Source organism: Mobula birostris, chromosome 5, assembly GCF_030028105.1.
Source record: "Mobula birostris isolate sMobBir1 chromosome 5, sMobBir1.hap1, whole genome shotgun sequence".
NCBI classification, from domain to species: domain Eukaryota; kingdom Metazoa; phylum Chordata; class Chondrichthyes; order Myliobatiformes; family Myliobatidae; genus Mobula; species Mobula birostris.
In genome coordinates, this window is record NC_092374.1 from 48,100,793 (window position 1) to 48,115,679 (window position 14,887).

Sequence of the window (14,887 nt, forward strand, 5' to 3'; positions counted from 1 at the left end):
TAAAGGTTGCATGGATGAACTACAACAATTGTTCATCCCAGTTTGGCAAAAGAATAAATCAAGGAAAGTAGTGCACCCGTGGCTGACAAGAGAAATTAGGGATAGTATCAATTCCAAAGAAGAAGCATACAAATTAGCCAGAGAAAGTGGCTCACCTGAGGACTGGGAGAAATTCAGAGTTCAGCAGAGGAGGACAAAGGGCTTAATTAGGAAGGGGAAAAAAGATTATGAGAGAAAACTGGCAGGGAACATAAAAACAGACTGTAAAAGCTTTTATAGATATGTAAAAAGGAAAAGACTGGTAAAGACAAATGTAGGTCCCCTGCAGGCAGAAACAGGTGAGTTGATTATGGGGAGCAAGGACATAGCAGACCAATTGAATAACTACTTTGGTTCTGTCTTCACTAGGGAGGACATACATAATCTTCCAGAAATAGTAGGGGACAGAGGATCCAGTGAGATGGAGGAACTGAGCGAAATACATGTTAGTAGGGAAGTGGTGTTAGGTAAATTGAAGGGATTGAAGGCAGATAAATCCCCAGGGCCAGATGGTCTGCATCCCAGGGTGCTTAAGGAAGTAGCCCAAGAAATAGTGGATGCATTAGTGATAATTTTTCAAAACTCGTTAGATTCTGGACTAGTTCCTGAGGATTGGAGGGTGGCTAATGTAACTCCACTTTTTAAAAAAAGGAGGGAGAGAGAAACCGGGGAATTATAGACCGGTTAGCCTAACGTCAGTGGTGGGGAAACTGCTGGAGTCAGTTATCAAGGATGTGATAACAGCACATTTGGAAAGCAGTGAAATGATCGGACAAAGTCAGCATGGATTTGTGAAAGGAAAATTATGTCTGACGAATCTCATAGAATTTTTTGAGGATGTAACTAGTAGAGTGGATAGGGGAGAACCAGTGGATGTGGTATATTTGGATTTTCAGAAGGCTTTTGACAAGGTCCCACACAGGAGATTAGTGTGCAAACTTAAAGCACACAGTATTGGGGGTAAGGTATTGGTGTGGGTGGAGAGTTGGTTAGCAGACAGGAAGCAAAGAGTGGGAATAAACGGGACCTTTTCAGAATGGCAGGCGGTGACTAGTGGGGTACCGCAAGGCTCAGTGCTGGGACCCCAGTTGTTTACAATATATATTAATGACTTGGATGAGGGAATTAAATGCAGCATCTCCAAGTTTGCGGATGACACGAAGCTGGGTGGCAGTGTTAGCTGTGAGGAGGATGCTAAGAGGATGCAGGGTGACTTGGATAGGTTGGGTGAGTGGGCAAATTGATGGCAGATGCAATTTAATGTGGATAAATGTGAAATTATCCACTTTGGTGGCAAAAATAGGAAAACAGATTATTATCTGAATGGTGGCCGATTAGGAAAAGGGGAGGTGCAACGAGACCTGGGTGTCATTATACACCAGTCATTGAAAGTGGGCATGCAGGTACAGCAGGCGGTGAAAAAGGCGAATGGTATGCTGGCATTTATAGCGAGAGGATTCGAGTACAGGAGCAGGAAGGTACTACTGCAGTTGTACAAGGCCCTGGTGAGACCACACCTGGAGTATTGTGTGCAGTTTTGGTCCCCTAATCTGAGGAAAGACATCCTTGCCATAGAGGGAGTACAAAGAAGGTTCACCAGATTGATTCCTGGGATGGCAGGACTTTTATATGATGAAAGACTGGATGAACTGGGCTTGTACTCGTTGGAATTTAGAAGATTGAGGGGGGATCTGATTGAAACGTATCAGATCCTAAAGGGATTGGACAGGCTCGATGCAGGAAGATTGTTCCGGATGTTGGGGAAGTCCAGAACGAGGGGCCACAGTTTGAGGATAGAGGGGAAGCCTTTTAGGACCGAGATTAGGAAAAACTACTTCACACAGAGAGTGGTGAATCTGTGGAATTCTCTGCCACAGGAAACAGTTGAGGCCAGTTCATTGGCTATATTTAAGAGGGAGTTAGATATGGCCCTTGTGGCTATGGGGGTCAGGGGGGTATGGAGGGAAGGCTGGGGCGGGGTTCTGAGTTGGATGATCAGCCATGCTCATAATAAATGGCGGTGCAGGCTCGAAGGGCCGAATGGCCTACTCCTGCACCTATTTTCTGTGTTTCTATGTTTCTATTAACTGTCAGCCCACAAATTCTGGCCTTAACTTTGGCAAGTGAAAAGAGATGAAGACCTCTGGTTTACTTGCTTCAGGGGCTTCTCTCATGCTGTCCCACTTGGCTGAAATTCCTACAGTTCTTTGTACTTGTATGTTTTTCTCAGATCTCCCATCCTCTCATCAAATTCATTTTGTTCATTCTTGTTTCACCATGTGTTGTTCACTCGTCACTCTTACACCTCCACCTGTTGTGTATCCTTGCTTCAAAACTCCTTTTGTTGCCCCTCTTGAGGTGGGGGGGGGGGCAGAGAAACGAAATACTCATTGTGTCTCTGTCCTTGTAAGCTAGTATCCTATTTCCAACAACCTTGCCTTTCAGTTTTGAGTGGCCTCATAATATCCGAAGCATGCTGATGCTTCCACAGTTCTCTTAGAATTGTTCAGGTTATGTTTGTCTACCACGTACGGGGAAACAACTCGTGCAAGTAATACTAATTACATATCATGTTCTCAAATAGTCCTTAATCTTACTTGAAGTTAACCCACCATCAACTTGTGTCTCTCCTCTGTCATTTGACTGTGGGCTGTTGCCCTCTTCTGGTCCCCACCATTGTTTCTGTACTTGTATGTTTCTGTTGTTTTTGTCAGATCTCCCATCCTTCTCTCAACAAGCACAGTTATTCCACTCTTGTTTCACCAGTTCTGCTCTCATCAAACTGTTGACCACTAACTTCATCATCCTTTCTGGCTTTTGTCTCCTTCCTTTTGAATGGTCCTGGCCTGTAACGTTGACTTTTTTTCCCCTCTTCATAGATGCTGCCTTTTCTTGCTGAGTTCTGGAAGTATTTCGCATGTTTTACTCAAGATTTACGGCACCTCTTGGGTTTCTACTTTGATTCTTTTCTGTTGAGTCAGAATCAATGAGTTGACTGTCATTGTTTTATTTCCTAGATTCACACTGGAGTCCAAGGATCTTTCTCAACCTCTTATTTTTGTTTATGCTCAACCCCTTCTTCTGAGAACAAGACAGGTTTCATCTGTAGACTACCCCTCAACTACCACCATCTGTATTCCATCGGAGGAAGTTAATAAATTTCCTCCTACGAAATACAGGGAAGACCACTGTCACTGCCTACACATCTGTTGCAAATTCGAATCTCTAGCCACCAATTCGATCCTTTTTCTCGGCACCCATCTTGAAGACTGCCTGGGCAATCTTGGTGCTCAGTTTGATTTCAAGTGCATTTTAATCTCCAGTTTCCTCATCAGAAAACTGCCGACATCAGATTCAAACCATAATCTCATTGGAAAGTTTCACATTTATTTTCAAATTCCTTTGCCAATTACATGTCCATTTATCATATATTATTCTATTTGTTGTCTTCCTTTGTATTCTACATTGAATTATGAAGATTTTTGTTTAATTCCAAATTCCGTAGATACTGATTGTGAATCTCAATATTCCTTGTGAGATTTCAATTGCCTTTCTGTCATTTAGGATTGATGTTTATTCCTAATTTCCTATACTGCCTGTTTCTCCCAAAATCTGGGCATTATTTTATATTTGAATACATGCTCAGTGGGTGGCATTCTACTAGAAATGGGTGATGTAGCATCCAAACTAGTGGTGCATTATATTTTGTGGGTGATCATGCATAAACTGTGGTATTTTTAGTCATGATACAAATATTTTACTATTCCACAGTGCTGCCTCCTTACTGATCCTAACCTACGCTTCTCCTCAACATGCTAGATCTGTGTCTGTCAGAAATCTGGTATTACATTATAACATACCTGTTCATATCAGGAGCACACATACATAATGACAAAGATGTGGCCACTGCTGAAGTACACCTGGATCTGGAGCAGGATGTGGTCTCGCACATGGGCACAGACTGTGCCTCATATGTTCCCTGCATATCCTGATCCTGGCCCTGGCCTGGGGTTCAGCAATGGCAGGACTGTGAGGCATGGCCTCACATGAGCTGCAGTGATGGCAAGTGGACCCATGCTGCGGGCTGTATGTTGTGCACCATGTACCTAAACTTATACTGTCATCTCTAATTCCATTTGCTTTCAATTTTGTTTAAAACAAACATGCAGTATCTTACTATGTTGATTCTAGAAATTTTTAGAGATTATATTTCTCGATTCACTTGTTCTCCATGTTTAAAATCAAAATTCTTAAGTTATGAGCTTCCCACAACAATTCTTTGCTTATTTTCTGTCATTTGCATGTTGTTCAAGTATTCATCTCAATAGCTTCCACAGTTAATGTTAAACAAACTGGCCCACTTCCTCCTCCACCCTTCTGAATTAAGAATTGCATCAGTCATTTTCAAATTCAAAAGTGCAATTCCTGAATCTGCGGAATTTTGGAAAATTGTGACAAATATATTTGTAATTCCTTTCTCTATTTTAATATCTGTGTGTGCTAATCCCTGTAATGATAACTCACTTACCAGTCGTTATGTTTCCTGATAACTGGATCAGCTCTAAAAGGGTCATGTAATGTAGAAGGTCCTGCAATTAGGCATGTCAATGATATAGTGTCCTCATTGGCTGAATGAATACAAACAAGGGTGTGTTCAGCAAGCCCTCCAGTTGCATTTGATGACCTGATGGGTTTTGCTAAAACTTTTAGATTTCTAGTATTTTATAATCAAAAATATTTTTTTCTCGGCCAAAAATACTCTTTATCTGATCTGTGTTCTTCAAATCAAGCATCAGAGTACTTGTATTAGTTACAAGATCAGATGTTTAAGATTTGTTTGTTTAAAAAGGGTATTTCTTAAGTTTGCAATACAATTCTTGTTAAATTTTACCAGACATCAGAATATGTGTGTGAGCCAATTTGAGGGAAGGATAGTTTTGTCCAGCAACATTTTTAAATGAATACAAAGGAAAACAAAGTTATTTTTGGATTGATAGCTGAGGAACACCAGTATTCTAAGTTTTGTTTTGGCCTCTTAAGAGTTTGCCTTCAAATAATATTTGGAGAAAAGAGCTTGCACAAGACTAATTTGTTTCAAGAAATGGTGTGAGCTTTGTTTCACGCCGTCTGTTGCATGTTTGGTATCAAAAGTGCTGACAATTCATCATATGAAAGTAATGTTAAGTTTTTTGAATTACTTCCATAGCCCTAAAAAATTGAGATGAAAGCTGTTGACACAAAGACCGGTTTACTGGAATTGTGGTCGTCCAAGTCATCATTTATAGTTAAATAATTTTGATCAATGCCATTTTTCCCTGTGACATTGAAATGACACAGTTAATAGAGATTGATGTAGTTTAAATTTCTGTATGACATGGATATCTTTTGATTGCTAACCTGAAAATATATTTCTGGATACGTATTGATTTGCATAGATTAAAATTAACTAATCAACAGGTGCCTTTGCATGAGTTTCTGATTTGGGTTGCATATTTTTGAAAATGGTTCACTTTCAAGAGTGCAGATGAATAGTAAAGAAATTAATCCTCATTTGTTGATGTGTTATTTCATGATCTTCCATCATCTTATGTTTTGGTTAAATACATTCTAGCATTGAGATATAATACTGCATTGCTAATGTTTTCATAGACCATGGGTAACTTCGACTGAAGCACATGTTTGGACTAGTTGTTTATTTATATATTTGTTCCAAGGAATAAACTAATCTTTTTGTTTAAACATTTTATATTGCTGATTTGGTATTTTAGCTAATTTTTGTTTTTCTGTTTCCTGTCTCCAGTTATCCAGAAAATGGAATAGTGACAATGTGTGCGGAAAATGTTCGGCCAAGAGCAAGGACTATTTTGAAATGGAATGAGCTTCGAATAGGACAAGTTGTGATGGTGAATTACAATTTAGAATTACCAGAGGAACGTGGTTTCTGGTTTGACGCAGAAATTACCACTTTGAAGGAGACATCAAGGACAAATAAAGAAATCTTTGTTAAAATTCTTTTGGGGTAAGCATTCATTGGCATCCAGTGCAGAATGTTTACATGTGCAGTGAATGTGGATGCAAAACGTTGGTGCTTTCATAAGTCTGCTAAGTTATATCAAGGATATCATGTATGTGAGTACAATAAAGCTTTTTTATTAATTAAGAATATGACAATATAGTAAAAAATCACTTTTCTGCTTTAATTCTGGGGTAACCTACTGTTTAGTTTGTGAAAGAAAAATTGTGACCTGTTTTTAAAATTAAAAGTTATTCACCCTAATTTGGTGAGGTTATTACTGATCCAGCAGTAACAGGTATAACATTACGGAGAGTAATGATTATTAAAAGATCTGTTCAATGTACAAGGTATCGTTTCAGTTTATACTTAACATTGTGATTGATGGTTCATTTGATTTCAGCAGCTATGGACAATGAACCATTGTTTATTACAGATTCAACCAACTATCTGTTTGCAGATGTACATGACATATTTATTGAAACTGGACAAAATAGGTCTTAATTAATTGATGAAGCATGTTGAGATATTTGCTAAGAAGAATTTGAGGAAAGTGTGGTTAAAACTAAGAAGAATTACCTCCAACTCATTGTTTTTTTAATATGTCACGTGCAAGTTGAATTAAATGATCTGCGTAATAAATGATCAACTCCATTTGCAGGTTAACACTTGATATGCAACATCTGACTGCTTACAAAGACTAGTTCAATTTTTAACCAATAACAGAAAGCAAAATTCTGTGGGAGCTGGAAATTTGAAATTGAAACATATCCAAAATACAGGTAGTTTCAGGTTGCATAAAGGTTCTGTAAACTGTAAACCGATTATAGTAACCCATGTTATATTGGTTTATGTACCTACTGCCCGTTACGCTGCTGGCACCTAGGGCAGCAACGAAGGTCCTCCATCTCTGGTGGTATTCAGGACTTCCTTCATCATGTCAGTAGCTTCCTCTCGATTTTTCACTACTGTTAGTCATGCAAGTCCCGGGTGGAGACTCAGGTTTGCCATCGCACTCAGCTGCAGAAGGATTCTTCCTTGCTGTTTCTATAACAATTTTGTTTGACCAGTCAAGGTTGTTAGCACTGAGTTGATCCCCCGAACCTGGAGGACCGTGGATCATTTTAAGTCTGGTCTCTGCCCTTTGACCTGTTTGGCATGGGTGACCCCACCAAGAGCCAAAGCATAAAACCCTGATTTCAGCCGACATAGCTCTCCGGATCATTGAGGCACACAAACCTCCAAACCAATTGTGGTCCTCTTGGAGGATTAGTTTACATATACTTGATTTAATTCCTTCATCCAATAATGACCCTAATGCTCCCCATAATTAAACTAATGGAATATATGCTGTATCCAGTTGTTATTGAATGCAATGAAACATTAATATTATTATTACTGGTTTGAAAAATACTTCAGAGCTGTAAGGAAGAATTTGTGTGAAGTCAGTTTTCCATAAGTAGACAAGATTCATACCAGGGAGCCATGTAGTTTTAGTTAATGTTGAGTCTGGAAATCTGTAATAAATATATTTTAAATTTGATACTGTTTTCTGTTTACAAGGCACAGTGTAGGCGATTAAGGAAATTCAGTGACAGTGGAACAAAAAGTTCCAAGAGTATCCCACAGGAAGCTTTGTGTCAATTTTATGGATTGTACAGAGATGCTTTGTGAAGAAGCTTCCCATTTTAGAGGTGGTTTCTGCAGTGTGGGTTAGACCTCACTGAGGGCAGTGAATTGATCGTGTTAATTTTAATGAAAGACAAGGAAATTTGCTGTTTCTCTTTGGGAAGTGAGTTTTGCACCATGAACCATTAAGAAAGGAGGTGGTAAAAGAACATTTGTTGCAACTCCTGTGGTTGCCAAGGATAACAAGAGGGCAGTGCGGCTGAGTGTCTTAAACTGTATGTTCGTTCATAATATTAGGGTAACAGGAAGATGTGATAGAAGCACGTGCATGTGAGTTTAGTCTTTGAACATGGAGACTGATGAGGTCAAGATCATGACTCAGGAAGTCCTATTTGTGATGCTGGGAAGGAAATTTGCAATGTTCTGGAGTTTGTTAGCCTCCGTGGAGAATCCTGGGAAGCGCCTGATGGCAGGTCGAAGGAACGAGTGGCCAATTGGTGTATTATTTGGCACTTGTTTTGGAATCCATGAGTAATTAATAACAGTTTTCTGCAAGTTCTTTTGTTGCTTGATTTTTGTTACAGTCTTCCTTAGGATTAACAAAGGCACTACCAGTCTGATGTTTGGTTCCAAAATACAAATCGCTTATTATAAATAGTGACCACCATTCCATCAAGTAACTTTTCCAATCTTACTCATTCCCAATGATGTGAAGTTACGTTGTCAGTACTTCTGCAGGGATATTAAGCAGTTCCACTTATAATCCTTTATTTGGAGTGCACACACAGTTGTAAAAGCGCAAGCATTTCAACATGTAATACATTAAAAATTATGGTAACCAATCCATTGAATCGTCTGGAAGTGATGTGTAAATCAGAAGTAACACCTGGTAATCATGCAAAGCCATTTGTTTTAGCCTAGTTTTGAGACAACCTTAATAAGGGTAAATTCTGACAAAACACATAAAAATACTCAGCAGGTCAGGTGGCATCTGTGGAAAGAGAAACATTTTTACCTTTTAAGGTTGAGGCCTGTGATGAAGTTTCCAGCATTAGCTCTTTTTTATTTTAGATTTCTGTCAGCTGTGTTTTCAATTACAGGTAATCCCTCTATTTTTAGAAGCTGGGTTGTATCTGACGAGCGTATGCAGCATAGTTTTAATTTTATTTTCTGTGGCATAATGCAAATAAAAGCTTGATGCAAGACTGATGTGAATTGTTTTGCAGCTGGTTTTATCAGGTGTTAATGTGAATATTATTGTAGATGGGCACCATTTATAGCATACAAGCTTGACGATAGTTCTTCAAATCTAGAGTTACATCTTCTGCATAAAATGGGCTATAGTCCTCATTTTTGGAACCAACTCATCTTTTTTAACTGCACTGCTAACTTAATCTTAACTTTATAAAACCTAAATATGATGTCTTTACTTTTAAAAAAAAATCACTTAAGGTAACTAAATTACATAGTTCTATTGAACTAAAAAATGCATATTTTTCTCTAAAAGTAGAACAGTTTATGAATTTGGTACATTTTTCTGTGCTGAGCTTATTTTACCCCACAAAGGCAATGAGATACCGTTGTGCATAGTTTCCATTCTGTATAAATGTTCCACATTAGCAGAAGGTCAGTGGAAGAAATGTCAGAATTCAGTTTGACACATACGTGGCCATGTATGTTTAAGGAAAGTAGATCAACTGACTGAATCGTTGGTTAAACTATGCCAATAACTGTGGTGTAATTGAGATTTAGGCTCAAATGTAAATTTGATGCGTAGACATTTTTTTGCTTTATTTTGACTTTAAGGCTAATTGGTGTTTTCTTTATTTATTTGTTTTGTAATCTGACAATTTGATGGACAAGTAGAAAGATGGTGTTTTGTCCAGTGAATGAAAACTAGAAATAGTGTAAAGGAGGAAAGAGGGCATTGGCCTTTCAACCCAAGCAACATACAGTGTCGCATTCATGAGAGTAAATTCAAGTGGTTTTCAAATCTATCCAAATGGTGCGTATTTAGATTCCATGTCCTTGTTTCTTTTGTGTTCTTGTGCTGTCTTCCTGTGGAAGGTAAGGATGGCTTGGGGGAAGAAGATGGAGTAATCAAAGATCATTTAATTGACACATACATTTTAAATTATTTCTGCCTTACTTTGCCATTTTTTTTGTTGCCTTAAGGTGCATGCTTTCTTTTAAAGTAATTTTTGCAATGTAGTATTTCTGAACACTATTATTCGTGCAGTTTACATTTTTTCCCTTGTACCTGGATTGAAAGCCTGCTAATAATGGCATAAAACAATGACAACAGGTTTATCTTCCACTCCAAAAATAGTGCTGTAACTTTTCAACAGGCCCCTTCCCTGCACTGAGCCAAGTGCGTTTGTTACAAGTGCCAGAGTGTCACATTCTTGATGTTTTGCCTAAATGTTTCATGGCGACATAGATCATTTTCAGAGATGTTGTTCTGTGTGGTTTTGTGGTCCCCCTTTAGTTGGAAAGGTAACAAATGTCTGAATCTCTCTGGCTGTAAAAAATAAGTGTTTCTTTCTCAAGTATGTTTGCAATTCACTATTGATTCTTTCTCTTCAGAAACAAAGTTTTTTTTTGATTAATTTGGAGAGGCTGGCTTGTCAATGATATTAAGATGAGTACCTTGTATAGTCTGTTCATAATTGATGACTGTCAGAATAAGCATTTTTGCGTATTAAACCATTTGCAACTTGCGAGGAGAGGAGAAGATGGCAGTGCGATGCAGCGCACACGGCCACTCCGAAATGATATCGTATTTGTAAGTAGGTACCCTGCACAATCCTGATTTGATGGAGACAGACGTGAGAAGCACGGAGGAACACCTGGAGAAGCTTCTGAAATGCCTGCTTCGCTGCCACTGCTGCTGTTTGATCGAGAATCTCCGGAAGGGAAGGCCCCAAATCCTTGGCTTTGCCTATTGCTTGTTGCCGGGGCTGGGGTCGAAGCGCTTGGCAGAGGTGGTGCTCGGTGTCGGAGGCTCAAAGTTTTCGGACGGACTCGAGTTGGCTGTGGTCGGGTGCTTCCAGGGTGCTGCATCGGCAAGTTTGCAGCGCTGGAAGCTCACGGCAGGAAAAGGGTTTCTCTTCCTTCTACCGTTTGCGTGAGATGATGTGACTTTCGAGAGACTTTGAGACTTTTTTTTACCGTGCCCATGGTCTGTTCTTTATCAAATTACGGTATTGATTTGCACTGTTGTAACTATATGTTATGATTATGTGGTTTTTGTCAGGTTTTTTTTTGTCTTGGTTTGTCTTGTATTTCTGTGATATCATTCTGGAGGAACATTGTATCATTTCTTAATGCATGCATTACTAAATGACAATAAAAGAGGACTGCGTGTCCTAATAATCTAAAATGAGGGCAGTTTTATTTTAAAGAGATTTTATTTTTGTGGAGGGGGGGAACAGTTCACTCATTTTTATCACAATCTGCCCGGCAAAAGGGAACCTATTTGTTAAAATGGAAGGCCCCATTATTATTTCCTAATTTCTCACATGATCTGATTTTACAGCTGTTAAATATAAAACATTTTAAATAAATTTAAAAGTGGAATATGGTGAAAGATTATCTTAAGAGAATAGAAATAAATAAAAATGCAATTGTTAGTAATAGGAAATTTTTAAAAAAATGTTAAAGGCTTAATGCCCTCAATAGGTAGAGCATACTCCGTGGAAAGAGAAACCATTCTGATCAGAATTGAAACATAGCAAGTGCTGGAAATCTGGAGCAATACGCAGAAATCCTGCAGGTAGCATTCGTGAAGGAAATGGGCGTCAGTGTTTCAGGTCAACAGTTCAGCAGGTCAGAATTGAAATGAATTAAAAAAACCCAGCGAGGTACACATGAACTACTCTGAAACAAGTTACCTTTTTTATGTATGGTTATTTAGAATTCTGCTGTGCCTTCTGTTGAATTAAATTTTAGATGGCCAATAAAGTTGGTTGTTTTTGGCTAGAAGAGTTTCTATCTGAAGTTAAGGTTCATGGCATTAAAAGACTGCAGCAGAAACTGTATTCAGCACAGTTATAGAGTCGTAACAGCTATATATGATGGAAGCAGGCCTTCAGTTTAACTCAACCATACCAGCCAAGTTGCCTACCTGAGCAGGTCTGGTTTCCCTGCATTTGATTTCTAAACTTTTTCTATCCACGTACAATTCTGAATGTCCTTTAAACATAAATATACCCGCCTCTATCACTTGCTGTGGCAACACAGAGGTGCATACACCTTCCACCCTCGACATAGAAAAGGGTGCCTCCTGTTTGGTCCTCTTTAAATCTTTCTCCTCTCATCCTAAACCTAAATTCTGCACGAGCTGATGAAACTCGGTGGAATTGGAAAATGGTGGAAATGTGAATCAGGCAGCATCTGTGGAGGGAGAAACTCAGTTTGTCTTTCAGTCTGAAAAGGGAACCAGAGATAAATGGGTTTTGAGTAGCTGCTAAGCTAAGGAAGCAAGGACAGACCTGGGATGAGGTGGAGGGTAGGAGCAATTGAATAATGCAAGGGGTGAGAATGGAGAAGGTGTACTCCAGAAAGGAGGTTATCCAGTGCCTGTTTCAAAAAAGCTTGGATCTGTAATGTAACTAGCAATGGAGTATGGATGTGTTAGTTACCATGTTCTAGTTAGAGTCTTAGAGTAATTGATGGAAACATTACAGATCCAACTTGTCCATACTGACCATGGTGCTCACCAATTTCTCAACCACTTCCTTTGTCACTTAAGTGGAACATTTATATGATCTATGGAGAACGGAATGCCTATAAACAGGAATCAAGCATGATTTTCCATTGCAAACAACAGGAATTCTGCAGATGCTGGAAATTCAAGCAACACACATCAAAGTTGCTGGTGAACGCAGCAGGCCAGGCAGCATCTGTAGGAAGAGGTGCAGTCGACGTTTCAGGCCGAGACCCTTCGTCAGTCCTGAATGGCTTCACCTATCACCTGCTGGCTTGTACTCCTTCCCCTCCCCCACCTTCTAATTCTGGCATCTTTTCCCCTTCCTTTGCAGTCCTGATGAAGAGTTTTCACTGAAGTGTTGACTGTTTATTCATTTCCACAGATACTTCCTGACCCTCTGAGTTCCTCCAGCATTTTGTGCTTGTTGCTTGGATTTCCAGCATCTGCAGATGTCTTCATGTTTGAGTTCCTCCAGCATTTTGTGTGTGTTGCTCATCATTGTGGTCCTTGGTTTTACCTGCAAATGTGCATTTACATTGCTAGATGTGAATAGGATTGGGCTTGATGATGATTCCTAAGGGAAAGACCTATCCTTGGTTGTATTATTGAGCCTTGCACGACCTGTCAGTGCTGCTAGTTTGGAGTTCTGCAGATCTGTCTGCTCTGTACAAAAGTGTGCAAAAAGTATTAGAGGGGTGTGTGTATGTATATATATATATGTATTTTGTCTAAGACTTGCACAGTATTGTATTTGTCAACATGGAATGGAGAGTGAGTTTGTAAATCTGGCAGGAGCATGGGAGGTTGGGAATGGTGAGGGTGGAGTGCTGTGGAAGGAGTGTGGGGCAGGTGGCAGAGTGCTAGGGGCGGGGAGTAGCATGGGTGCAGACATGTCAGGCAAGGTCACTTGATTCCAAACATTTGGTTTGTTGATCATTACAGAATGTCTCTGGTACTACCCAGCCCCTCCTCTGTCCCTTTCCCTTTTCCCAACCATGATTCCCCTCTCTCTGTCCCCTTCCTACTCTCAGTCCACAATAGAGACCCAAATGAGAATCAGGTTTATCATCACTCACGTCATGAAATTTGTTTTTTTTTGCGGCAGCTGTACAGTGCAATACATAAAATTGCGGAAGTCTTAAGCACTTCAGCTATATCTATGTGCCTAAGACTTTTGCACAATACTGTACATTGGATTGGCATATTTGTCACAGATGACTAATCTAGCTTTGAACTTTAATTGGTGAGTAAGTTACCATGGAGCAGTGTCAAATCAAACAGCCTATTGTCCATGCCTGTTTCTCCTGTTCTCAGGAAATTTATAACCAGTTGATAACTTTCAAATGTGAACTTCAAAGAAAAAATACTTGCTGGCTAAAAGGAATTCCAAGCTGGTGAAACTGTAAATCTTACAGCTTATGTAGATATTTCGTACTCAATTCACAATCAGTGTCTGGCTGCGCACTATGCCTGAGTAATTGGTAATTCTGCCACTTAAGTTGTGGAGTTCTGTTAGTGGTTTATTTCTACGTAATTCGGTTTAGATGATTAAAAAGACGATTGTTTTGACGCATAGCTTTCAAGTAAAAAAAAAATTTCTGACTTGAAGCCAATGTTCATTCAATTACCAAATGAAAGTTTGATTTCTTTGTAATGGTTGCCTTAATCTATTCAACCTGAATCATGTATCAGCTTTATGAGTACATAATCTGAGTTAAAAGGGATTTGCTGATAGAGACAGTCATACTGTGAGGTTGACTCATCCTCCAGACTGTCCGTGACATCCTTTCATCATTTCATCCTCCAGACTGTCCGAGATATCCTTTCATTTGTTGACACAGTTTTGTTTCACAACTTGGTTTGAACTTAGTATAGGGGCCAAAGAAAATCCTTCTGGTACACATACAGGAGTTCTGAAACACCAGCAAAAATCATATGAAGAAACATAAATATTCCTCAAGGTCTGTATTTCTGAGATCACTGAGTGTGAACCTGCATAACCATTTAGAATAGGGACGGATGGTTTTCCTTACAAGACCATAATACTGCGTCTCTTACTCTTGCTAGGAATGTTTCTGTGGTAAACACCCAGTAGTTACTTTTATAAAATCTGCCTTTCAAGTCCTTGACCTACAAGATTTTTCTTTTTAAGTTAAGAATGTACATTACTTTACTCCTTGGGGGTTCCAGCAACTCTGTTATACAGTAAAGGCAGTTTTGTTTGATTTCCGCAGTAAAGATGAAAACAGTGTGACTAATAACTTATCTCTAAATCTGCGTTGTTTTGGATATTTCAGTGCTTTCATATGTTACAGATATGAACACATTTACTTTTCAAGCTGCTTTGGTATCTTTAAGCATTCTAAGTATTTCTCAAATGTTTACTTGTTTTCCCATCTACTAGACCAACCCTGGTGTAACATTATTCTTGTCTTGAATGTCTCCTTTCTTGGTGTTGATCTCCAAAACAATATTTATAGATGTAATGCAAGGTG

The 14,887-nt window shown here is 39.1% G+C and overlaps 1 protein-coding gene across 1 annotated transcript in view; it reads left to right on the top strand.

Moving 5' to 3' along the window:
- Nucleotides 1-14,887, top strand: part of LOC140197683 (E3 ubiquitin-protein ligase UHRF1-like) — a 148,431-nt gene that overhangs the window by 95,591 nt on the left and 37,953 nt on the right. Inside the window, exon 4 of the mRNA XM_072257993.1 lies at nucleotides 5,840-6,058. Coding sequence (XP_072114094.1) covers nucleotides 5,840-6,058 — 219 coding nt within the window. The remainder of the gene's footprint in view (nucleotides 1-5,839; nucleotides 6,059-14,887) is intronic.